The sequence below is a fragment of the Camellia sinensis genome, chromosome 6 (genome assembly GCF_055761805.1).
Source record: "Camellia sinensis isolate YWXY chromosome 6, ASM5576180v1, whole genome shotgun sequence".
Taxonomy (NCBI): domain Eukaryota; kingdom Viridiplantae; phylum Streptophyta; class Magnoliopsida; order Ericales; family Theaceae; genus Camellia; species Camellia sinensis.
In genome coordinates, this window is record NC_138966.1 from 79,653,872 (window position 1) to 79,681,705 (window position 27,834).

Consider the following 27,834-nt stretch of genomic DNA (forward strand, 5'->3'; position numbering starts at 1 on the left):
ATAACTTTTTTTTTATCTCATAAAATAATCAAAAAAAAAATAAAAAGCTAATTAAAATAATCAAATTTGTAAACAATACAATAATAACATTCTGTGTGTTTAGTTTCAATTTTCTGAATTTAATTTTTTAAAAATTGAGTTTTTTATTTTTTGTATTTTTTTTAGTGAATATTTTTAAAATTTTAAGTATTTTTTTTTTTTTTACATTTTTAGATGCAAATTACATAGATGTATCTAATTAGTAAAATAGTTGTGGAAAATATTTTAAAAAATTAATAAATACACAAAAAAATGAAAAATATATTAAATTTTTATTTATCTTTTGTATTTTTAGTATTTAGTAAATAAATTTAAAAAATCAGAAATATTATATTTTTTAAATATATTTATGTTAGATATGTTTAAAAATTTTTAAAAAATTATTTAAAATATTAAAAAATTCAATAAAAATAAAAAATAAAAAAATAGAATTTTTCAAAAAGTAAATTGTGAAAACTGAAAAAAAAAGTGAAAAAAAAAAAAAAAAAATTCTATCTTTTTTTTTATGTACCACCACCCTCTCTCTCTCTCTCCAATTATTTTTGTTTCACAAACAGCTGCTCCCCTTCCCTAAGCAAAGCTTTCTTTCTCATCTCCGCTTAATCATTCCTATAACACCTACACACGCGAACCCTTTAAAATGGTCCTCCCTCCAACACAACACCTCGAGCCCTCCTCACTCTACTTCTGTAGATGAATGGCCACCCAACCCAAATGCTTCTTCATTTTCTCTCTCCAGTGGTTCAGTAGTAGGCTGATTTCTTGATGGATCTTGGTGTTGGTGGTATGCTAATGGTGGGTTTGGAAGATGGGTTTGTGGGTGGTGGTTCAGACCCATATACCTCTTTTTCTTCAGATGCTCCTCCTCACACCAATAAGCAAAAGCTGTACGGATCATGGCTTCTCAATAAGCAAGAAAGGCCTGAAGAAGAAGATGACTGGAGAAGCAGCTGCTTAAAAGTGGCCAAGACTACTACTAGTGAAGATGACTTCTCAGCTTCCAAGGCAGCATTGCTGAGAAGTCCTCTGTTGAGATCTAATAGCTCTGATGGTCAGCAAATACTCAGCTTCTCTTCACCCAACTCACAAGCTGTGCCATTGCCTTATTTTCAGTATCAACACCACTCATCAATTACTACTACTTATGGTAGAGATACAACAGGTAATAACATTGACCATTTTATTAAGGCTTTTTAGCTATGTGGGGTATTCAGAAAATATATATATATATATATATTTTATATATAAATGAGGGATTGAAAGTGATATATCTTAAAAGTTTCTAATTTTGGGGAGTAAAAATGACTCTGGGGTAATGGGTATTTCTCATATTTGCTTGTTAAGCTGGGAAAAGGGAGATGGTATATCTGTGAGACGAAAATTAGATAGAATAAAGTTTCCAACACACTTGTGATTAAGGAAACATTTGGGTTTTGATTCCCAGTACTGGTCGGATGGTCTTTTCATGTAAAATATAAAGATGTATTGGCTTTTGAGTCTTGTCAATATATATATAAACCCAAATTGTTGGTAAGAAGCTGTTGAGTACAAATGAAGAAAAAAAAATTAAGCAAAAGATAGGAGGAATAATAGATTAGACCCATCTTGGTTTAGATTTCTTTTTCACTTTCTCTCATTTCTACTTTGTTTTCTTGTCATATGAGAGACAAGAAATCTATTATTGGTGTAGCCTCCTTAAATGTTGCAGACAAGTTTTAAATTTTGAGTTTCTTGCCATATCCCTTTCTATACTCCAAATTTTCCTCTACGCTTAAATATAGTCGACTCTGAAGCTACCAGTAAATAGTTTTGATAATTGTTCAAAGGCTTGATGATTTTTTATTTTATTTTTATAAATATTTTTAATGAAACTTGTATGAAGCTACAGACAAAATCGTTGTTTCTCTTTTTATTTTTATATTTATTTTTTATGTTGTGTTTGGATGAATTTGTGGAGTGAAGAAAAATGGAAAGTCAAAAGTCAAATTTCTACTAATACAAGTTTTAATGACAAGTTTTAATTTCTACTAATACACTTTTCCTTTCTTATCCCATTTCCATACTCTGATTTTGCTGTACACTTAACATAGTAGACTGAAGTTAGCATAAATGGTTGTAGTAATTGTTGAAAATTTGTTTGTAGAAGCTGCAGACAAAGTTATTATTATTATTATTATTATTATTATTATTATTATTATTATTTATTTATTTATTTATTTTTACTTCATACACTTAACCTTTGCTTTTTTCCACTTTTTTTTTTCACATTCAATCCAAACACAACCTTAATGTTTCTCTCACATATTTTAAAGTTGAATCTTTTGGTTATTGAGTTTCAGGGTATGGGTGTGGAGGCATGAATGGTGCAAATATGCATGGGGGATTAACAGTGGTGAGAGGCCCATTTACTCCATCGCAATGGATGGAGTTAGAACAGCAGGCCCTCATCTACAAATACATTACTGCCAATGTCCCTATTCCTTCTAATCTTCTCATTCCTATCAGAAAAGCCCTTGATTCTGCTGGTTTCTCTGGCTTTTCAGGAGGACATATAGTACCCACTACTTGTAAGTTTGATCTCTTTCTCACTATCCAAATATTACCACTTAACTACATTTATTAATGGTTTATTTTTTGGCAAATAAATTGTTGTATATCTGCACTGATCCTCTGTTTCAAATCCTTTTGTTCCCTTGTCATGTCTCACATTTTGAGATTTTCACATGATTTAATAGTGGTTGTGAGTATTTTGGTATAGTTGAATAGGGGATTTGGGGGGCCATCAATCACATAACAGGTTTTGTTAGGATATGTGATCGGTTTGTATGTTTCTAGACTTTTTCTTGACCATGTATCTCTGATGCAGAGACTGCCACACTTGATATAAGAACGGAATTAGGACAAGACTATGGGGGGCTATAGCCTCCTGTTTTTGTGAAAAATATGATTTGTCATGGCTTTTTAAAAATATATATCTCATTTTATACATAAAATGGCCCCCAATATAAAAAATACATGTCATGAAAAATATGATTTGTCATGGCATTATCTTTTTGTTTTATACTAAAAAAACCTTTTTCATCCTATTAGAAATTGCTTCTATGGTATTTGAATTTTTTTGTGTATAGATATAATTTATATATCATATTGTACATGTGTACTTATGTATATGGTAAAAAAATTTATTTGTCTTTTAACCCCTCGGGTAATGAAATCTTGGTCCGTCCTGGATATTGGGTATAAGCTCTCTCTCTCTCTAATATTGTATACATGAAGATGGGAAATCAATTATCTATCAGTTTCAAGTTCCACTAATCATGTGTAGTTTAGTGTTTTTAGCTGCTATATACCCCATTTTTCAAAAAAAAAAAAAAAAAAAATATCCCCATATATATGCTTCTACTGGTTTCAATATGGGTTTGTTGACCAAGTACTGAGTTCATTATAGGTGATAATCTCCCATAAATCCAAAATTTGTGCATAAGACAGACTCACCCCAGCACTAGAGTTGGGCTTGGAGGGGTTTAGAACACAGGTGTTCAATGTCTTGTGTGTGTTTGTTAAATTGATTGTGTCCATATTTTGTTGTATGTTTGGTAGTTGGATGGGGTGCTTTCCGTCTGGGATTCTCCAACACCACCGATCCTGAGCCAGGAAGGTGTCGTCGGACTGATGGAAAGAAATGGCGGTGCTCGAGAGATGCAGTTGCAGACCAGAAATATTGTGAGCGGCACATGAACAGGGGCCGCCATCGTTCAAGAAAGCCTGTGGAATGCCAAACTGGCCATTCCGTCTCCGGACCCACCGCCGCCGCCGCCACCACCACCTCAAAGCTCATGCCGATGGCTTCCTCTACAACTGCATCGGGGGTGCCTGACAGCCTCTCCCGCCATCCTCAACTCAAGAATTTGCAGCCTGGTGCAGCTAATGACAGGTGAATAAAACGCTTCTTATCATATTTTGGCATGTAATTGCCCAAGCCATGTCCAGCTGTTTAAAAATTGGTTTGAGATCAACTCGTTAGGTAAACAAATCAATTTGAAACAAATTTTGAAATCGGTTAATTTCTGAGTCTGGCTTGGACTCGCTTGATTTGTTTATAACTTGTTTGACATTATCTCAAAAATACATATATAAAGCTTGAAACATATTTTTTAAGCTAGTTAAGTTTTTAAACTATATTTGAACTGATTACTTAGCTAGATCCGCTTGTTTACAATCATAGTTGAATCGTGTGTGGTTTTAGTCTCTTAATACATAGATTTTCCTTCCCAACAAGTACATGGATGGACAAAATTTTGCAAGATTTGTTGGTAGAGCTCACTCCTCAAAAGTCTTATTCATGAATTTGTTTTCAGTGTCCAATTATGTGTTTGGCATACACCTTTCGCAGCTTTATATTCCTTCTCAAGTACACCGTTGGTTTATGTTTGTAGAACTTCCAAATGACGATAAAATATGTATGTTAACATGGACTGATTGGTTGTTTCTTTTCCCTATTTCTATTATGATAACACAGGCTTTTTCTGAACAAAGAGAATGTGGGGGAGAGAAGTCAAGCTGCAACAGACCTATGCATGTTATCTCCTGCAATTGGCCTAAAAGAGAACCAATATTGCATTCCAAAGCAGCAGCAGAACCCGTACGGTGAATCCTCCCGATCTGAATTTGGACTCGTTTGTTCCGACTCCTTGCTTAACCCTTTGCATAAAAACTCTTCCCACATCAGCTGCAGAAACTATGGTTCTTCCCAAGACCTCAATGATCGTGAAAACGGCTCACAACGTTCCGTAGTTCGTCAATTCATGGACGACTGGCCTAAAAACCACACTGATCATCATCATCGCTCTGCTGTTTCATGGCCCAATGTCGATCTACAGGCAGACAGGACCCAACTATCAATTTCAATCCCTGTGGCTGCCTCCTCTGATCCCTCTAATGAAAAACTTGCTCTCTCATCCAGAGAGCTTGAGATGGGTTTGGGAGTGGGCAGTGTATTGAGTGAACCAAACCAAAGGCAAGTGAATTGGATACCTATATCGTGGGAAAATTCACTGGGTGGACCTCTTGGAGAGGTATTGCATAGCACTAACAACAGCAGTGGAGGTGATTGTAAGAGCTCATCGGCTCTTAACCTTATGACCGGGGGCTGGGACACCAACCCTAGCGCCCAGTTAGCATCATCTCCTACAGGAGTCCTGCAGAAGATGACATTTCGGTCACTTTCTAACAGCAGTGCTGGGAGTAGTCCGAGAGCAGATAACCACAAAACCCATGAAGGGAATTCATCCTTGTTGCCAGCATCATAATCATTTGACCTCCAACTAGGAAGATGATAATGGAAGGAGGAAGAGTTATTTTATTTTATTTTATTTTATTTTATGTAGCTTTAGAGAGAGTGAGAGAATTTGTTTAGTTCTGTAATGTGTTTAATTTATGGATAATGGATTTGCTTAGTGGTAAAACATGATTTTGTAAAACTCTTCAATTGCTATTTTAGGTAATCAATTAATGTTGTATTGTTGTGGATGATGATGATGACGACTCTCAAGGTTTTGTTTGGTTTTTTCATGTGCACATGTGATGTTGGTAGATTAGATTGATTTTATAGGGAGTTGCTTCTAAGTAGGTTGGAGGCATGTTGGTCGTTGGGTGGTTGTCAAGATGTTAAATGTGGGTGTGTAGTTTCAAGGCACCCAACAGCTCTAATAACATGTGCAGTAATCCGTCCCCCAAGATCTTGGTCCCAGTCTAAAGGTCTTTTCACATAGCAAATTAATTAAGGACTTTGAATATAGGGTGGGATAGATGGACACATAATTTTGGGGCCTGGATCCCATGCTATTGTTATCCAACAATAAAAGTAAGAGTTTCTTTCAAGTTGGCCTTTCAATTTGTGAGAGCATTTGGGTTTTACAAACCTATTTTTTGATCGATTTCGGTGATTCAAATAGTTTATTTTTTAAGATTTATTGAGAGGAATATTTATGCAAAAAAACAAAATGATCAGGCATCGATAGCTATATATTTGAATCAAATTTTTATTACAAAAAATGAATAGCTATTCTTAAGATTATATTTATCTTTTGTTTTTTTAAAACAAATATTAGTCAAACATATAATTACTGATGCCCAATTATCTTGATTTTTTACATAAATATTCTACTTAACGAGTCTTAAAAAATGAACCAGTTTAGATCACCAAAATCGGTCCCAAAATGAGCGTATCAAGCCCAAACGCTCTCTCAAATTGAAATGACAACTTAGAAAACCCTAAAACTAAGCACACATACAAAATGAAGAATGAAACACAAATATTCCACAACACACCTTTTGTGAGATATCTTTGTTTTATTTTGTATTTTGTATCTATGCACCTACAGCACTGCTGGCTATCTAATATTGTTGATATATTTTGAACCACAAGTACTGTTATCTAATGTTGTAAAATAATTAAGATTAAACATATTCAATTTTGATGACATGAACATAAAAAATAAACAAAATAGAAGATTCCTACTGTGAGTTGTGAGTACGTTCTTCTCTCTTTGAGAGAGGAAGAGAACAAGAGGCGAAATGAAGAGAGCAAAAAGTTGCCCAACCTTATGGAAATCCAAGAGCCACTAGCTTTGGGTGCACCCAAATGGATATGGGTTGTGGGACAATGACCCGGCCATATCCAAAGACAAGCTTAACAAAGTTCCATGACCCATGGACCTAGACCTGGTTCGGTCCAGTCTGGGTGCCATTGGGGTTGCCCAACCATATGGAAATCCAAGAGCCACTAGTTCTGGGTGCACCAAAATGGATATGGGTTGTGGGCCAATGACCCGGCCCAAGCCCAAACACATGCTTAACAAAGTTCCATGACCCATGTAGATAAACGTGGTCCGGTCTAGTCTGGGCAACAATGGGGAGTGTGTGATAATTTTTAATAACAAATTTGGTCCATAGTCTTGGCACAATTCCATCCACCACTTATTCATATCTCACTTCCTTCAAAAAATTTAGATGCCCAAAGGGCCGAAACCCTTGCAAAACTTTAGGATATAAATACTCATCAATGTATTCAACTTTCGCCAATGTGGGATAAGTGAATTTTCCCCTTCCCAAAACCTCTACCATTATGCCCACTTTATGAGACAATGTGTATTCAATTTTTAATGGTTTTATCCCATTTTTTGTGAAGTGCAACCCACTCAGACTTACCTCAATTGATAGTTGGATCCTACTTTAATTTCGTATTAAAGTAGCCGAAAAACTGTAATTTTCCAACAACTAGAGTTACACAAAATACCTACAAAACTCGATTATCGAACCAATTTAACATCTATGGGTTGAGTTGAGATGGTTTTGGCTTTTCATTATATTGGTTCAATTTTTTATCTTAAAATCAGCCTGATAAAATAGAATTGAAACTCGGTTTAGACATGACCCTATATATAATATAAAAATTTTATTTATATTCACAAGTCTTTATATAATTGGTCTAATTGGTTTGTTGAAAGGGGAAAAAAAATGGTCTTCATACCAAAGTTTTTGTTAATCAGAATTTATTTTCATTAAGATTCTTCTGACCCATCTGTGGAGGAGCTCTTTATGTCCCTTGAAGGTTCTGTGCATGGGGGTTTGGAGGCTCCAATGACTGATATCACTCAAGGCCAAACTCTACCTCATTCAGAACTTGGTGTGATCCATCTTCACCACTGCCACATCCAACTTCTAGCTCATTATCACATAATCTTCTCAGCAAAGGAATCTCTCTTTTGAAACAAGTTCTACCTAGACTACATTATGTTACCTGTGACATTCACCCTTTTGTTATAGCCAAGGAGTCTACTGAAAGTTCGCATATGCCTTCTTGCTTGACAATGTCTGAACCCACTCCAACTATCCATCCTACTATGATAAATTATACCCAACCTTTTTCTTCCTCAGACCCTTGTTAAGAAGAAACTTCATTATTGTTGGGTCAAACCTTGTTTAATCCATGAAGTACCCACACCAGTCTTATTGAAGCCCAACCCCTTGTTATCATGGGCCCAAATGTTTCGGCCCAAAATACTGAGTCCCTTGGTCAAACACATAGCAACCAGTAGTACCCAGTTACTTTATCCAGTGTTTTTTCTAGTGATTTGTGTTTCCCATTGTATTGCCCCTGATTTTACAAACTGTATTGCTTATGAGGGAGAAGAAGAGCCACATTCTTTGCCAATTGATGAACCAACTCTCCAACCTATCTTGGCTCCACTACCTCTTTAGTCTAGCTCAACAGCTCCATCATCATCAATGATCACTACGAAGAAACGCTCCCCTGATTTAGAGCCAGAACTTTCCAGTGGTGGTAAGAGACCTAGACTCATTCCCTATTCTCAAATGGATTCTCCTCTATGTATTTTAGATCTTTGCGATTTTCCCTTTTGTTTTGATTCTGGTTCCTTGTCTTTCTCTTTGTCCCCTCAGCCCTTGTCTTGGTTCCCTTCTTCTTTTCTTATCCCTTTTGAATCCAACTAGGGTTTCGGTGGTTGTCCCATAACAACCCTACTTAGCCCAATGTAAATTGTAAGCTGGAACTGTAGGGGTTTGGGTCAGCCCTTGGAAGTTCGAGCTACATTTAAACTGATCCTCTCTCATGCTACTAATCTAATATTTCTTATGGAAACAAAACCTAATTTGATTTCTGTACAGCCTAAGTTTTCTAAATCTGGATTTTTTAATTGTTTTGGAGTTGATCCCATTGGGCTTAGTGGAGGTCTTTGGGTAGGTTGGAAGTCTTATCCCAAACTCTCTTGTCTTGTGTCCTCTCCCAATTTTATTCTTGCTAAAATCTTAGATGAAGTAGGTTTCTCTTGGCATATTGGTTTTGTGTATGGTCATCTGAATTTGGTAGATAGACCCCAAGTTTGGTCTTTTTTCTCCTCTCATATCTAGAGTTTTTCTAGTCCTTTACTCTTGTGTGGGAACTTTAACCAAGTCCTTTTATATGAGGATAAATGAGGGGGCTAATGCCTTTTGTGTTCCAGGAAGCTTCTTTTTCTTTTGGATAATTGTGGCCTTTTGGAACTTAAAAATTGTGGCTCTTGGTTTACTTGGACTAACAACAAAGATGGTGAGGCATGCACTTTTGAAAGGCTTGATAGGGCTTGGCGTAATCAAAGCTTGGTTAGCTTTATTTTCTAGAGCCTTTATGGCCAATCATGGTATTTTTCGGTCTGACCATGCTCCCATCTCAATTAATACGAGACCACCTTTGTATAGTTTCCCTAGACCTCTTTATTTTTAAGCTTGGTGGCTTCACCACTCTTCCTCTTTTGAAATCATCCAATTCATTTGGTCTCTACCTATTCATGGTTCTCCCCTATTTCGTGTCGTTCAATAGCTTAAAATCATAAATAATGTTCTCTCTAAATGGGGTAAAGATATGAATGTTTCATTCTCTTCTCAAATTGAATTGGTTCAATCTAAGCTTTCTTGTGTTCAAAATAATCTTTCTGCTTCCTTCCTTGCATTTGAAAAATCTCTTACAGCTAAGTTGGATTTTCTTTGGAATTATGAAGAAACGTTTTGGGCTCAACGGGCTAAAGTTCATTGGTTAGCTTTGGGGGATAAAAACATGAAATTTTTTCATTCAATGATAAGATTAAAGAGGTCTAAAAATCACATTTGACATATAAAGTCTCTTTCTGGCTTTGTTATTCATGATGAAAAGGAAATCAAAAATACTTTCTTTGACTATTTCCAAGATTTCTACTCTTCTAGTGAGGATCCCTCTGATCAACAGTTTCCTACCATAAATGTCCAGTCATCTTTATCTCTTGCCCAAATTGATTTTCTAAACAAACCTTTTTCAGCTTGTGAGATAAAGGATGTTGTTTTTCAAATGGATCTTCTCAAAGCACTTGGTCCTGATGGCACACCACCCATCTTTTTTCAAAAATGTTGGCACATGGTTTCTGTCCCCATTACTTTTGCAGTGCTCTCTTTTCTCAATTCTGGGCATATGTGTCACGCCCCAAAATTTGGACAATTAAATATTAAATTAGAGCTAAACCCCAATTAATATTCCATCATCCAAATTTTAGGGCGTGACAGTTTGGTATCAAAGCTCTAGGTTACCCTAGACTTGTGAGAGTTTAGGTGATCCTCGGATTGTGGAAACATGGGTTAGCTGGTTTAGGTTGGTGGTTGAATTTATTCTAAGTATTCATGAATGAATTTTTGTGTGTTTAACTTGAAGGTGATGGCTGGAAGATATAATTTGAGAAGCGTTGAGCCTAATGGCATCAGGGAAGAAACATCTGCTAACACAGCAGTAGCGGCGACTGCTACCGAGGCAACCAATACGGTGTAAGTTAATGTGAGGGAGATGATGGCTCAGTTACTTCAGGTTGTTTAGAACAATAATCAAGGCCAGCAGGGAGATCCCTTTGTGAAGAGAAACAAAGATTTTCGTTATTTGGAAGGTCAGAAATTCTCTGGAGATGGAGGACCCATTGTAGCTGATGCTTGGGTAAAAAAATATGAGATGGTGTTTGGTCGTATGCAGCTCACCGAGGTCCAAAAACAGGAGTTGGCGACACATCAGCTTGAGGGAGCAGCCCTATTTTGGTGGAACTCGTGGAAGAAGGGTCTAGATTTAACAACTTTGACTTGGGCAGATTTCAAGACTCGTTTTGACCAGAAGTTTGTTCCTGCTGCTATTTGGTCTCAGCTAAGTGATGAATTTTCGAAGCTGACTCAAGAAGGTAGAACAGTAATCGAGTATGTTACCAAGTTTAATGAGTTGTCTTGATATGCCCCTTACTTGGTTGACATGCAAGAGAAGAAAAATGTGAAGTTTGTTAAGGGATTGAATCATTACCTGTCTAAGTCCCTTATTCCTTTTGATGCTGAACCGTTTGACAGAGTTCTTGACTTGGCACTGAAGTATAAGGAAAAAGATAAGCAGTTTAAAGAAGGGAAGGCCAAGGTCAGAGAGACTTCCAGAGGGAGTCACTTCCAGCATCGGGATGGGAACAGGTACCGACCCTATGATCAAAAGTATAGGGGTCAGCAGTTTCAGAGGCCATAGCAACAGGGTAATCAGGGAAATTTCAAACCTTAGGGTAATTTCCGGCCTCAGGGCAATTTCCAGCCCTAGGGGCACTATTATCAGAGACAGGGTGGTCCGCGCCCACAAGGTTATCAAGGACAGCGGCACCAAATGCCACAGTTGGGTTATCCTCCTCCCGTACCTTAGTTAGAGGGGGCCCCACCTATCCGACCAGTAGCACCTCAATAGAGCAATAAGAAGTGTTTTGGGTGTCAGCAGTTGGGGCATGTAATCAAGGATTGCCCTCAGAGATAGCAGGCGCGACAGGGTTAGGCAGCTCCAGCCAGGGCATTTGCAGTGATACCAGGAACTGACAAAGTGCAAGGTACTTTTAATCTTTTCCAAGAACCCATTAGAGTACTTTTTGATACTGATGCCTCTCATTCTTTTATATCTAGATAGTTTGTAGAAAGAAACCATATTGTAACTGCCTCCTTATCTAGACCTATTCGCGTTGAGAGCCCCTTATGAGGGGCAACTACTCTTTATGAGATGTGTAAAGATTTTGAGATTGAGTTTGCGGGTAGTCTTGTTTGCGGACCTAATTATGTTAGGGTTTGAGGGGTTTACAATTATTTTGGGTATGGATTGGCCATGAAAAGATTTTGTGACTGTACATTGTGCTGGAAGGACTGTAAATATAGATATTCCTGGCATGCCACGACTTATCCACACTTCTAGCGATGGAGAAGAGTCGGTGGTGACGAGTTTTTTGTGCTCGGTAGAAATCCCTAAGCAGGATATTTGTAAGGTAGATGTGGTGCGTGAGTTTGAGAATGTATTTCAGGGGATACCTGGACCTCCACCTCGATGGATAGTAGAATTTCGCATTGACCTAGTGCCAGAAACTGCACCAATTTCTAAGGCGACATAGAGAATGGTGCCTAAAGAGCTTGTGGAGATGAAGAAGCAGCTAGAAGAGATGCTTCAGAAAGGCTTCATACGTTCAAGTAACTCCCTGTGGGGAGCACCTACGATCTTTGTCTCCAAGAAAGATAGCACTTTCCGTGTGTGCATAGATTATAGAGAGCTGAACAAGGTGATTATCAAGAACAAGTATCCGTTGCCTAGAATTGATGACTTGTTTGATCAGTTGAAGGGAGCAGCCATGTTCTCTCAGTTTGATCTCAGAACGGGTTACCATCAGATGCGTGTATAAGAGGAAAGTATACCGCTTACTGCTTTTCGGACCCGGTATGGGTTGTACGAATTTCCTGTAATACCTTTTGGTTTGACCAATGCTCCTGTCTATTTCATGGACTTCATGAATAGAATTTTTCAACCATATCTAGATAAGTTTGTGATTATCTTCATAGATGATATCCTGGTGTATTCTAAGAATGAGGAGGAACACAGAGAACACTTGAAAATTGTATTGCAGACTTTGAGGAAGCAACAGTTATACGCTAAGTTCAGTAAGTGTCACTTTTGGGAGAAAGAAGTTCGATTTTTGGGGCATGTTGTATCCAATCAAGGGATAGTGGTAGATCCTGAGAAAGTTGTTGCGGTCAAAGAATGGAAGCAGCCCACGAACCCTACAGGGGTGAGAAGTTTTTTAGGACTAGCTGGTTATTACAGAAGATTTATAGAGAAGTTTTCCACTATTGTAACACCCATGACCAAGTTGACCCTCAAGAATGTGAAGTTCTTATGGATAGATGATTGTGAGAAAGCTTTCCAGGAATTAAAGCAGTGGTTAACTACAGCTCCGATGTTAACTATACTAGTACAAAGGGAAAAGTTAGTAGGTTAGTAGTGTTTACTGATGCAAGTGGAACTGGGTTGGGATGTGTGTTGATGCAGCATCAGAAGGTTGTATCTTATGCTTCTCGACAGTTAAAACCTCACGAGAGACGATACGCTACTCATGGCTTAGAGTTGGCAGCAGTTGTTTTTGCGTTGAAAGTGTGGCGACACTACTTGTTTGGAGAGCACTTTGAGTTGTACACAGATCACAAGAGCCTCAAATATTGAATTCGTTAGTAGTTATGATTTCGAGATCCTTTACCATCTAGGGAAAGGAAATGTGGTCGCTGATGCACTTAGTTGACAACATGGGATTATAGCTTCTTTGATGATTCAGGAATGGAAGTCCTTGGAGTTAATTTCGATGCATGATGTTCAACTAATGGAGAGTGCTGAAAAGGCATACAATGGTAGTTTGACCATGCAGCCAATTTTACTGGGTAAAGTTCGTCAGATGCAGAATTTAGATGGGTTTCTCGTCAGCAAGCTCGATGATCTTGTAGTGGATTTGATTGATGATTGTCCTACTGATTAGTCTGTGGATTCAGATGGGGGATTGCGATTCAAAGGCAGGTTGTGTGTACCTGACATTGTTGAATTGAGAAAAGAGATTATGGATGATGCCCATAGGTCCCGATATACCATCCACCCTGGTGGGACCAAGATGTATCATGACCTGAAGAGGACATTTTGGTGGGAAGGTATGAAGAAAGATGTATGAGAGTATGTTTCTCGATGTTATGTGTGCCAACAGGTTAAGGCAGAACACCAGCGACCGTTTAGACTTTTGCAGCCTCTTGAGATTCCTACTTGGAAATGGGAGTACATCTCTATGGACTTCGTGGATAGATTGTCGTGGTCTAAGCGAGGCAATGAATCTATTTGGGTGATAGTAGATCGACTTACCAAGTCTGCTCATTTTATTCCTATCAGTGTTCACCGAACTGCGAATAAACTGGCTAGGCTGTATATTCGGGAGGTGGTGCGACTTCATGGCGCACCAGTTTCTATAGTTTCATATTGTGATCTGTTGTTTGTAGCAGAGTTTTGGGAGAGGTTTCAGCATGCTTTAGGTCCTAGGTTAGACCTGAGCATGGCTTATCATCCTCAGACAGATAGGCAAACTAAATGGGTAAATCAGATCTTGGAGGATATTGTAATGACCCCAACCTCCGATTAATGCTAATTCATGATTAATTATGCTTAACAGTAATTTAGGAAGGATTTGGGATTTATTTGCATGTGTATTGCATTATTTATGTGTTTCTATCTGTTTGCCATAAAATGATCTGTTCATGTCTTTGACTTTAAACTGCGAATTGAAAGCCTTATCGGCGCCCGATTCCGAAATTGATTAATGTTTTATGTTAGTTAGATTTTATGTGATTTTATGGTAGGTTTAATTAAAATTTGAATTGGTACGATTAAACTCGATTAAATAATGTTGAGTTATATTATTTGCTTTAATTACTAACTTGCCATTGAGTGGCCATTCCCATACACTTGTTAGGGACTCAATTAGCACATTTTTTACATTATTTCCTCAGTCATTTTTGAGACCAAAAACATAAGAGAGAGAGAGAGAGTGAGGTAAGGAATTGGTATTAACAAGAGATTAACTTGGAGAATTAGAAAGAAGTGAAGGATTTTGCAAAATTGAGCTTGTAGATTTTGAATTCTAGACCCAAGGTAGGAAAATCACCTTCTTGTTTGTGCATTTAAGTTATACCTTGCATGATCCACGGTAAAATTGAAGATTAAAGTCAAGAATTGGTTTAAATGTTGAATTGAGTAGTAATTCATGCATGCATGCATACATTTCCATGTTTTGAGTTTGAATTCTAAGATTTCTTCCATGCATGTATTAATTTCACTCACATTGTGGCGATTTATCTTGTTGTCCATCAAATTATCAAGTTTGATCATGTTTTGGAGGATTTGGTTTCAAGGAGATTCTTGCATGTTATATTCAAGTTTTGTTCTTGAGATTTTATTTGAAATTGTGTTCAATTGACTCACCCTTGGGCTTTGATTTTACAAATTGATCATTAAAACACCTTATACTATGAGTTTACAAGTGTTTTCCAGAAAATGGGCCCAAGAGGTCGAGTTTTGAGGTGTTGAATACTTGGTTTGAGCTTGGGAGGCAAATTTGGAAATTCCAGAATTTGGCTTCCTCGCTCGAGCGAAGGATTCCATGTTCGAGCGACCATCGTTTGTTCAGAGCTACGCTCAAGCGAAGGAATGGTGGCTCGAGCGTAAATTGCAAGCTCTCAGGTTTTTGGTGCACGCAAACGCACGCTCGAGCGACGAGACCTACGCTCGAGTGAAGAGCTGTGTCTCACGCTCGAGCGAGCATCGAGCGGGCATCGAGCGTAAAATTTCAACAACCAGTACTTTTGCATTTTTACAGACCACTCGAGCGAAGGAGTCTACGCTCGAGTGACCCCTCTATTTTGACAAGCTCACTCGATCAAAGAAAGCCACGCTCGAGCGAGACCTCTGTTTTCAGCAAGTTTTGAAAAATATTTTTCAAGGCATCTTTGCATCCTCATTCCATCCTAGGCATTCCTAGGCCATGTTTTAGACCCCATAATGAGGATAGGAAATTAGAAACACACTAAGGGCCAATGAAATAAGTTTTGTGCAATTAGATCGTGTGTTTCAAGTGTGCATCTGTTATGTGTTATGTAGGTCACGTGCCACGTACCGTTTGACCAAGTTTACTCCGTCTGTCTGTCTCAAGGCCCACTGTGAGTAGTAACTCTGTACGGTTATGTTTAACCTATGTATTTTCTAACTGGTACGGTATAATCTGTTTTCTGAAATGCTATCTTACGAATGATAAATGAATTTTCAATTTTCTGAAAAGTATTTGTGGCACCCTTAGTTCATGTGGCCCTTGCTCGGGGGTAACAATATCGCGGCCAATCTGCACGTGGCCCTTGCCTAGGGGTAACAATACCATGGCTACTTGCGCGCAAGATATGGACCTTTGTGGTCGTTGGTACCAACTATATATGTGGGTCTCTGGACCAATCTGATCTGATAGCTAATGGGTGTACCACGTATGATCTTATGCAAAATCTGAATATGAAAATGTATATGAATCTGTTCTTGTTTTGACGTCTGATTATGCTCTGATTTAAATGATGGATTCTAACTTGTGCTGGACATCATTCATATAACCCCTTTACTCTGTTATTATTCACTGAGCTTTCGCTCACAGTTTATATTATGTATGTAGGTGAGTCGGCACATGAGCAGGGCCAGAGTTGACGGCTTTTTGTACTGTTTTGTCAGCCAACCTTTGTGCCTCCCTGGGAGGTTCCGATCGAAGTTTAATTCCATGGCTGTTTTTGTATTTCATGCTAGTATTAGTGTTTGCACTGTATAGTCAGATCTTGGGAAGTTCACTTCTGTAATTATTTTGTAAATATTTGTGTCCTCGACTGGCATTATTATGTATATATAAATAAGTTTTAAAATGTTCTGTCCCATGTACGTTGTCACAGCTCATTGGACCTTGTCTATTTTGTATTATTGCTTCCGCAGCCCCTTATTACTTGATAATTTGTTCAGAGGCCTTTGGTAATCCACGGATTACTGGTCGGTTACGGTACTAAACCTATAGGGGCAGGTTTGGGTCATGACAGAGTGGTATTAGAGCACGTGTTCTACCGCACACACAAGTCCATATGAGCTTAGGATGTCCTAGTAAGAGTTAGGGGCATTCCATTTGCATGTGTGAGTGTGTGGTAATGCAATTGAATATGAAAACTGAATGTACATTTAAATCAAATGAATTGAAGGAAACGAATAAGATTATGCCTGTGTTTATTATCATTTGATGTCTGTATAGTAAGATGGAGAATGCAAGGGGAAATGGTGAAAGCGAATCTTCAGAGGCTCGCATGGGCCGAATGGAACAGATGTTAGTAGCATTGACTGAAACCTTGACACAACAACAGAGATAACAACCTTTGCCCCCTCCGCCTCTACCAGCACAAGCCGAGGCAGATAACAATGACATCATCAATCTGACACAAAAATTCATGAAAATGAAACCGCCAACGTTCTATGGTGGAATTGAACCTTTGAAAACAAAGACGTGGCTACTTGAAATGGAGAAGTTGTATGAAGTGTTCCCTTGTACCGAAACTCAGAAAGTCTTCCTAGCCACCTACACTCTGAAAGATGAAGCTCGCAGGTGGTGGTTACTGATCCGAAATGGCAATGGGAATATGACATGGGCACAGTTTAATGCTATCTTCTACGATAAGTACTTTTACCAATGTTTCAGGGATCGGAAAGTGTCGAAATTCCAAGAACTTAAATAGGGAAGAATGGCTGTAGCCGAGTATGAAGCTAAATTCACCGAACTGGCACGGTTTGCTCCACATATGGTGGATACTAATTACAAGAAAGCACGGAAGTTTGAGGGAGGGCTGGACCTGGAAATATTTGACCGAGTGGGTGTCCTAAAATTACCTACCTATGTGGAGGTACTTGACAGGGCATTGATGGCAGAAGCCACGATAGCAGCTAAGAAACAAACTATAACACCAACAACAGAATGGAGAGGAAAGAGGACTGGATTCAGTTTCAAGAAAGGCCGGTCATTTTTGAAAAGGCAATATACAGGATCCTCCGGCAGCTCTAGCCAAAGTAGCTGTATACACCCCATTTTTGACTGACCTTAAGACTCAGACGTCATCGATTGAGCGCTCGATGATGGTGCATGTTGTGCTCGTTCTGAGGTTTCGGAGTTTCGGCTAAGAGCCTTACCCCCGAACCTCGGGACCCTTTTGTGCTTGCCTCGTTTTGCGAACCAGGTCTTGTTTTCTCTTCCTGAAGGGAGGGAGAGGTCTCGTAGACCATCTCTCAGTGGCCGTAGGCTACTTTTCGTGGTTGTAGACCACTGTTCCCGTTTGGAGACTAGTTTTCGGTTTTCAGAGCCGTCGGCTATGCGTCTCGGTTCGGGACCGCTTAACTTTCTCTGTTTGCTCCGATTTTTGGCACACACCTTGTTTCCTCTCTCTAGAGGGACACTGTGGCTCGGGAGACCACCTTTGTGGTCGCACGCCACTTTCGATGCTTAACAGTCAGTTTTCGGAGCACCCGACTACGCGCTTCGGCCCCCGAACCCTCGTTTTGCATCTGTCTTGGTTCATTTTTGGCATGGACGCTATTTTCATTTTTTGGAAGGTGGTACAAGGGTGGGAGACCACCTTTTCTCCTTGGAGACCACTTTTCTCCCGTCAACTATTTTTCTTGTCAGGTAACTGGTCTCCCTCATTTTTGGGCCACAATTGCTGGTCTCTCACCACACCACTAGCATGCATTCAGCTGGGAGACCACCAAATGGGGCTACCAACCACCTTTTGTTGAGTTGACCCTTTTGAACTGGCTGGCCGACCACCTAAACTGGCTAGCCGACCACCTGAACTGGTCGGCCGACCACCTGAACTAGTCGGCCCCTTTCCTTCTGTCTTGTCTCAGTGAGTTGATTTCAGCTGTGCCAGCTGGGAGGCACAGACTGGATCCTGGTATGGAGGATCTTCCACCTTGGTTTGAAGCTTCTTGGAAAAGCTTTAGTCCCTCTTGTCTATAAAGGAAGGCCTCCTCTTCCTTTGCAAGTGTGACGCCCCGATTCTACACTATAGGTTGCAGTCAAGGGAGAGTCACTAGTGAGTCCTATGGCCAATAACCAAGTAAGATCCCAGATCGCCGGAGGAGTCAAAATAGCCTCCCTTCTAAGTCCAGCTTTCTTAGGCAGCGCACTACCTTTTTGGTAGATCTTACAAGGCACTGACACAAGGTCTCATAAGCAACGATAAGGTTCATACGTAGGATATACATACATAATAACCACAATTATACTTGCTTCAAAAGATTGTTCCATTACATTACATCACAAAAAGAAAGTTTTAAACTTCATATGAGTCTTACAAAAGAACAAAAGGAAATTTCTAGTATTCCTAAGATAGCCAAAAGTCTTCAAAGGTTTCCTGCTCGTCGTCTTCCGCTATGAGTTCCGCTTCGTCACCTGGCATCATACGCCGTGAGCTTTGAATGCCCAATAAACACACACACACATCCTACCCCCTTTTCCCAGTCCAATGCATAATCACAAAATATAACATCAAGTAGTAAAGCATGATATTCCCGTAAATAAATCAATAAATAAATAAAAAAATAGTTAAGTAAGATGTTAGTAAACTAGCAATCCCCCAAAGAGATTTCGTCATCCCAACCACAAGAATCGGACGCGGATTATTCGGTATACCCCCTCTTTTGCTGCTTTGTTGCAGACCTAACCTCGGATGCTTACCAACGGTTATATACCGTGTAGCGCCAACCGCAGGGCCTCAAAAGAGATGGTAAAAATAGGGCCTTGCCCGAATCCCTCCTCACACCAAACCACCTAGGGTCCGAATACAACCGCTCCGTTTAAGGGTTCCGAAAACCACTTGCGCAAGACTTTAACTTTCGAATAGGGAACGCATCCCAACAATCTATATACCACATATTCTCATCTTTTCATTACTCAAATGTTTGAAAACCCAATACCCACCCAATTAGGTTTCCCGTTGAATTAAGTGTTTTAAGTCAAGGTTAGTCCAACTAAATGATAAAATAAAATTCACATAAGCATGCCTCCTCAAGATAAGAAGATAATTAACATAACATACCCATACAATATTATGCCAAGATATGATAATAGGCCATTAACATTTTCATGAATACAAGGGTATAAAACATCCAAACATAACAGATTTCCAGATTTAACATCACATGAAGGTTAATATGGAAGGACTACTTAGGTTCATCCACCGGACTCGGTTTTCCTATGGTTCGTAGAGAATTTGATCTAGTTCCTAGAACATTTTTCGGAAATGGGATTGCTTTTCCCGATTTTAAGTTATTTACAAAATAGTCCAGCACTGTTCCAGAATTTGCCCAGATCTGTCGACTGTTACGAAAAATTGATTTTCTCGCAAACCACTCAATGTTTTTCGATGAAACCAATTTTAGTTGAAAGCTAACTCCTTAAGGAAGGTTTTGACATAAAATAGAGGTTCAGAATACTTTTGTACATTTTTCTGGAATTTTTGAAATTTGATTGAAAAAAAACAGGTTTTGAGGTGGAATGCCCAAAACAAGAAAATTTATAAAAAGGGGGTTCCACCATGGAAAAGTTTCATTTCTTTTGTGAGGAAAACATGCTAACTATCCCATGTTTAACTCAGAAAATTTGTTTGAAAGAGTACCCTTGAAAAGTTGAGAGATTTGTACAAAAAGAAGATGGTTTGTACCAAAATGAGGAAAATACAAGAGAGATGGAAACAATACTCAAATCTTGGTATTTTTAACATGAGAACATGATAATAACAGATCTGAAACATCACTTAAAATCTTTAAAAAGAACATGCATTAGAAAAGAAAATGAAGAGAAGGTTGTGTTGGTGGCTTACCTTTTAGCTTTGCACAAGAAAATCTCTTCTTCTTCCCTCTCCTCCTCTAGACTCCTTTTCGTTGCTCTCCTCTCTCTCTCTAACCAAAATGTGTGTGTGAGTGAGTGTGTTGTGTGTATGTTTGCAAGCTAGGGAGGGTGTGGTATATATAGGCAAATTTGGGATAAAAGGACATAAAAGCCCTTTAGCTGGAATTGGATGGAAAGTTAGGATTTTGCTTGGATTCTAAGGAAATGGAAGGGACTTAGGAGGTGTGTTCCATTGGTTTAGGACACCTTTAGTTGTAATAAAACTAATTCTTGGATTTTGTATCCTAGTTAGGTCACTAGGTTGTATTTCTCTAGAATATCTTAATCATAGTCTTGGGGAAGTGTGATGGGTTGTTATTATAATTAATTTTGGTCCTAGGCACATCCCTCAAGGTGTATATATACCTATATATATATATATTGCAAGATTGATGGTATACCAAGGTTCAAGGTATAAGTACTAGTTTGGGGTAAATTTAGAATTTAAATAAAGAAGTGAAGGCTTGGAATTAAACTCATGTATTGGAACCTTACTTATGTAGAATTAAATTAAATTAGGTTAGGGAACCTAATCCGGCTAGTGTAATTCCTGTTCCGATAAAAATTAAAAATGCTATCTGGCAAGATTCGAAATAATTTTATGAAACTAAGGGGTTTTAAGGAAATAATTCAAATACATTTTTTTTTCCGGGGCTTCACATTAAATGTAATGAAATGAGGAGGATTAGAACCTTAATGATGTATTTAATTATGATCTAGTTAGGTCTAGGACTAATGTAAATATCTTCTAGTTAGAAGTACACACATATATATAGCAAATCTTTATAGGTACCAAAGTCATTATTGCTCCAAGATTTCAAGAGATTTTAAAGTACAATGATTATTGTCTAGGGGGGGGATATGATGGCTAGCCATGTGATGGTGAATTATATATATTTTGTACAAATCTTGGAAATTGTAAAATATATTATTAAAAAAGATTTAAGTGTATATATAATAGTACTTGTTTGGGGTCAATTTGTGATTTAATAAAAATGTGTGGGCTTGGGTTCAATTAAAGTATCTATTTCAAGTGTAAAATAATTCAGTTTGTATTATCTTACTTTGAATTTAAAGGTAAATATCCGAACTATGACTGTAAAAATTGAAAGTTAAGGTTTAGAGCGATTAATCTAAAATTTGAGAGTTAAGTAGTTAATGTTAGAGTGTTAGAAGTGATTTTTAAGCTTCCAGGATCGATTAGGGTTTGTATGGATTTGCCCGTGATGCGTTTTCAGTCCTAGGGCTTAATTTGCGATTAATCGACGAACTAAGGGCTTTATTATTATAATTCAAAATTTAGGGACCTAATAAGGTTTACAAAAAAAAAAAAAATTCAGGGGCCTCATAACCTATCCCCCTTAAATAAATTTCGTCCTCGAAATTGTTGTGGGAAATTACGTCCTAGTGCTGGCAACGTGTTTTTAAATCATTCAAATCTTTTCTTTTTATGTTATTCTTCGTTCTGTCTAGAGTCGCCATTGGTCTTTCTAATAATAGCGTCTTGAATCGAATTCCTCCCTGATTAATGACTAAGGAGATAAGCTAATCTCCGAGCTTCTTGAATTGTTGACTACAAGGGTGATGACGCTGCTGCTTCCGCGTGAGGCCTTGTTTTGCCAATTTCTTGATGTGGCGATCTACACTTCCCATTATGTTGGTTGATTTGTTGCATCATTAGTCTATCCCCCTTAAATAATAAAAGCATTCTGTTGGATGGGTATGAAATGTGCTGACTTGGTGAGGCGGTCCACTATTACCCATCTAGCATCGCGCCCTCTAGGTGACTTAGGCAACCCTGTCACAAAATCCATCGTCATGTATTCCCACTTTCATTCGGCTATTGGTAGAGGTTGCAACATTCCTCCTGGTTTCTGATGTTCCGCCTTTATTTGTTGGCATGTCAGACATCATGCTACAAATTTAGCCACTTCCATCTTCATCCATTCCACCAATATTTCCTCTTCAAATCTTGGCGCATTTTAGTTCCTCCTGGATGTACCGCAAATGCAGAATGATGGCATTCCTCCAGTACCTTTTCTCTAAGTAACTCGTCGCTTGGTACAAAAAATCTGCCTTGGTATCTTAAACTCCCATCGGGGTGAATTATCTAACCGGGCATGGGTTCTCCTGACTCCAGACGTCCCTTGATGTAGGCTACCTCTTGATCATGCTTCTGGGCCTCCACGACCTCATTCATCAACTTAGGCATCACCTTCTTCGTATCAAGACATGCTTTTGTAATTTGGGATTCCACTTGGATCCTAAACTCATTGAGTGTCTTAACCATATCCCATTCCTTGACGGAGATCTTAGCCAACATCCCTCTGCTCTTACGACTTTGAGCATCTGCTACTACATTGGCCTTACCGGGGTGATATGAGAGAGTGAACTGGAAATCCTCAAGATACTCCATTCATCGTCTCTGTCTCAAGTTAAGGTCCTTCTGTGTGAATAGATACTTCAGACTTTTGTGATCGGTGAAAATCTCAAATTGTTCCCCATACGGGTAATGTCGCCATTACTTTAGGGCAAAAACTACAACTGCTAGCTCCAAGTTGTGTGTGAGGTAGTTGCGCTCGTGAGGTTTTTAACTGCCTGGATCCATACGCGACCACCTTTCCATTTTGTATGAGCACGCAACCTAATCCTTCTTTAGACGCATCGCAATACACAGTGTACCCCTCTTCTCGTTCTGGGATGGTCAAAATTGGTGCACTAGTTAACCTCTTCTTTAGTTCTTGGAAGGATTTTTCATGCCACTCATACTTTACTCCTTTTTGCGTCAAACGAGTCATTAGTTTAGCTAGTTTGGAGAAATCTTGGATGAACCTCCGGTAATAACTAACCAATCCTAAGAAGCTGCGGATTTCTGATACGGTTTTTAGTTGTCTCCAATCTAATACTGCCTCCACCTTGGTTGGATCTACCACAATCTCATTCCTTGATACCACGTGTCCTAAGAATTTTACTTCATTGGCATATAGTCGATTATCCCTAAGAACTTGGAGGATAGTCCTTAAATGTTGCTCATGCTCTTCTTCAGACCTTGAATATACCAAGATGTCATCAATGAACACTACTACAAACTGGTCAAGGTATGGTCTAAAAATCTTATTCATTAGGCTCATGAATACTGCCGGTGCATTGGTTAGTCCGAAGGGCATTACTACAAATTCATAGTGGCCATATCTAGTACGAAAGGCAGTCTTCGGTATATCCTCCTCCTTGACTCGTAGTTGATGGTAACCTGACCTGAGATCGATCTTTGAATAACACCTTGAGCCTCTAAGTTGGTCAAAAAGGTCATCAATCCTCGGGAGTGGGTATCGGTTCTTAGTCGTGACTTGATTGAGTTGATGATAATCGATGCATAGCCTCAACGATCCATCCTTCTTTTTAGCAAACAACACGGGTGCTCCTCATGGCAAGGTACTTGGCCTAACGAATCCTTTCTTGAGCAATTCCTGTAGTTGTGTCTTCAATTCTCGTAGTTCTGCTGGTGCCATGCGATACGGAGCCATGGATATTGGGGTAGTTCCAGGTTGTAGCTCGATGCCAAAGTCTACTTCCCGGGTTGGTGGCAATCCTGGTAACTCCATAGGAAATACGTCTGCATAATCACATACTATGCGCGGGAGTTCTATTTCCCCTTGGCCTTCCTCATTTAGAATCAGACTTGCTATTCTACCCGCACGTTGATCGCGCCACTGCGTCCGATGTTTGTTGAAACCATGGGGTCTTGTCTATCCCCCTTAAACTGGAAACGTGTTCCATCTTGCGTGTGAGCTACCGCTTTCTTCTGGCGACAGTCGATCACCGCTTGGTGGGCAACCAGTCCATGCCCAAGATGATATCGAAGTTCGACATTTCCATGACACGAAGGTCGCAAGTTAAGCGTAGGTTTAACATTCCTATTTTACAATCTTTACAGATCAATCCTACCCGAGTGCATCCTCCCATAGGTGACATTACACTTAAGGCAATTTCTAAAGGTTCACATTCAAGTTCTAATGACTTAGCACAAGCAGAGGATATGAAAGAATGTGATGCACCAGTATCAAATAAAACATGCACCCAAGACTTGTGTAGTACTAAATTACAGATGGGTCCGCTTCTTCCTCTTGCAAGGCGAAGATTCTGCCGGTTGCTCCTTTCTGGTCCCTTATGAAGTTGGGTCTCCTTTCCACAAGCTCCAAGTCCTCTTGGATTCTACCTCCCCTCATTCTGAGGTCAATGTTGTGCCGATTATTTCCACAAAGATGGTAAGGCTCTTCCAAAATTTGATTCTTGATAGGGTTCGGGGTTTTAGCCACACTTGCTAGTCCATTCTTAAGATTTCAATTTACTGGTACCACATTTCTATTGTTGCTTGCAAGCTTATGCTATTACTTATCTCGAAGTATGGTCCACCATTTGTTTTTCTATGAATGGGGTGAGGTGTAAGTCAAATTATAACTACAGAGGCAATTCCTTATAGGCAAGCAACTAATCTTAAGTTATAGTTTGATTATCCTAGGGTGTTCACACAGCACAACTTCATGTACATAATATGATCTTTAAAATTGGATTGAAGTGGAGATGAAGAATACGAAGCAGTTATGGTGATAACATCAGGATTGTCTGAAATATGGATGAATGGTATGATGTTATGGTTTCAAACTTCAATGTGATCAAGGTTATAGATGTAGTGACTAAACTAGATATTTAACTTGAAACTGCGTTGGCCATCCGTGTTTCAAACTGAATATCCAAGATTCATCACTGAGCAAAGAAAATGAAATTATTTACAAGAAGCCTTGAGCTAAACAAAATATTCAAGGGTCAAGGAGGTCAAATTTACAAATAGTGGTATATAAAACAAGACTAGATGGACAAGACTAAGTTTTGGGAAAGGGTGACATTGAATAAAGGCTACGAATACAAGATGAGGGAACGACAATCGATAGAAGACGCGTAGAACTAATAGTACCCCCCCTACTGCGCGATGAGGTCGCACTCAAAGTTAAAACCATTTCACGATCCTGAAGTAGGTCCTCATGAGTTGATGTTGACGTGCCAGAAATTCGAAGAAATTCCCTAAGATAGGTTAAGAAAGATTCTAACATAGTTGGGGAAAGGTAGTCTCTAACCGCAGGTCGAAACGCGTGGGTAAGGGTTGAACCTAGGCTCTGATACCAAGTTTTGACGCCCCAATTCTACACTATAGGTTGCAGTCAAGGGAGAGTCACTAGTGAGTCCTATGGCCAATAACCAAGTAAGATCCCAGATCGCCGGAGGAGTCAAAATAGACTCCCTTCTAAGTCCAGCTTTCTTAGGCAGCGCACTACCTTTTTGACAGATCTTACAAGGCATTGACACAAGGTCTCATAAGCAACGATAAGGTTCATACGTAGGATATACATACAAAATAACCACAATTCTACTTGCTTCAAAAGATTGTTCCATTACATTACATCACAAAAAGAAAGTTTTAAACTTCATATGAGTCTTACAAAATAACAAAAGGAAATTTCTAATATTCCTAAGATAGCCAAAAGTCTTCAAAGGTTTCCTGCTCGTCGTCTTCCGCTATGAGTTCCGCTTCGTCACCTGGCATGATACGCCGTGAGCTTTGAATGCCCAGTAAACACACACACACACCCTACCCCTTTTTCCCAGTCCAATGCATAATCACAAAATATAACATCAAGTAGTAAAGCATGATATTCCTGTAAATAAATCAATAAATAAATAAATAAATAGTTAAGTTAGATGTTAGTAAACTAGAAATCCCCCAAAGAGATTTCGTCCTCCTAACCACAAGAATCGGACGTGGATTATTCGGTATGCCCCCTCTTTTGCTGCTTTGTTGCAAACCTAACCTCGGATGCCTACCAATGGTTATATACCGTGTAGCGCCAACCGCAGGGTCTCAAAAGAGACGGTAAAAATAGGGCCTTGCCCGAATCCCTCCTCACACCAAACCACCTAGGGTTCGAATACAACCGCTCCGTTCAAGGGTTCCGAAAACCACTTGTGCAAGACTTTAACTTTCGAATAGGGAACACATCCCAAAAATCCATATACCACATATTCTCATCTTTTCATTACTCAAATGTTCGAAAACCCAATACCCACCCAATTAGGTTTCCCGTTGAATTAAGTGTTTTAAGTCAAGGTTAGTCCAACTAAATGATAAAATAAAATTCACATAAGCATGCCTCCTCAAGATAAGAAGATAATTAACATAACATACCCATACAACATTATGCCAAGATATGATAATAGGCCATTAACATTTTCATGAATACAAGGGTATAAAACATCCAAACATAACAGATTTTCAGATTTAACATCACATGAAGGTTAATATGGAAGGACTACTTAGGTTCATCCACCGGACTCGGTTTTCCTATGGTTCGTAGAGAATTTGATCTAGTTCCTAGAACATTTTTCGGAACTGGGATTGCTTTTCCCGATTTTAAGTTATTTACAAAATAGTCCAGCACTGTTCCAGAATCTGCCCAGATCTGTCGACTGTTATGAAAACTTGATTTTCTCGCAAACCACTCAATGTTTTTCGATGAAACCAATTTTATTTGAAAGCTAACTCCTTAAGTAAGGTTTTGGCATAAAATATAGGTTCAGAATATTTTTGTACATTTTTCTGGAATTTTTGAAAGTTGACTGAAAAAAAACAGGTTTTGAGGTGGAATGCCCAAAACAAGAAAATTTATAAAAAGGGGGTTCCACCATGGAAAAGTTTCATTTCTCTTGTGAGGAAAACATGCTAACTATCCCATGTTTAACTCAGAAAATTTGTTTGAAAGAGTACCCTTGAAAAGTTGAGAGATTTGTACAAAAAGAAGATGGTTTGTACCAAAATGAGGAAAATACAAGAGAGATGGAAACAATACTCAAATCTTGGTATTTTTAACATGAGAACATGATAATAACAGATCTGAAACATCACTTAAAATCTTTAAAAAGAACATGCATTAGAAAAGAAAATGAAGAGAAGGTTGTGTTGGTGGCTTACCTTCTAGCTTTGCACAAGAAGATCTCTTCTTCTTCCCTCTCCTCCTCTAGACTCCTCTTCCTTGCTCTCCTCTCTCTCTCTAACCAAAATGTGTGTGTGAGTGAGTGTGTTGTGTGTATGTTTGCAAGCTAGGGAGGGTGTGGTATATATAGGCAAATTTGGGATAAAAGGACATAAAAGCCCTTTAGCTGGAATTGGATGGAAAGTTAGGATTTTGCTTGGATTCTAAGGAAATGGAAGGGACTTAGGAGGTGTGTTCCATTGGTTTAGGACACCTCTAGTTGTAATAAAACTAATTCTTGGATTTTGTATCCTAGGTAGGTCACTAGGTTGTATTTCTCTAGAATATCTTAATCATAGTCTTGGGGAAGTGTGATGGGTTGTTATTAT

At 38.8% G+C, this 27,834-nt stretch overlaps 1 protein-coding gene across 1 annotated transcript; it reads left to right on the forward strand.

The window, feature by feature from the left end:
* Positions 1-573: 573 nt before the first annotated feature.
* Positions 574-5,574, forward strand: LOC114259115 (growth-regulating factor 1). The gene is made up of 4 exons (XM_082874057.1): positions 574-1,201; positions 2,379-2,606; positions 3,640-3,973; positions 4,559-5,574. Exons 1-4 carry the CDS (start codon positions 805-807, stop codon positions 5,346-5,348), a joined length of 1,749 nt encoding a protein of 582 aa, XP_082730183.1. The 5' UTR covers positions 574-804; the 3' UTR covers positions 5,349-5,574.
* Positions 5,575-27,834: the final 22,260 nt, after the last annotated feature.

Coding starts and splice junctions, on each gene's coding strand:
- LOC114259115 (XM_082874057.1), top strand. CDS start 805: ATGGATCTTGGTGTTGGTGGTATGCTAATGGTGGGTTTGGAAGATGGG. Junction 2,607..3,639: donor ACATATAGTACCCACTACTT/GTAAGTTTGATC, acceptor TATGTTTGGTAG/TTGGATGGGGTGCTTTCCGT. Junction 3,974..4,558: donor CCTGGTGCAGCTAATGACAG/GTGAATAAAACG, acceptor ATGATAACACAG/GCTTTTTCTGAACAAAGAGA.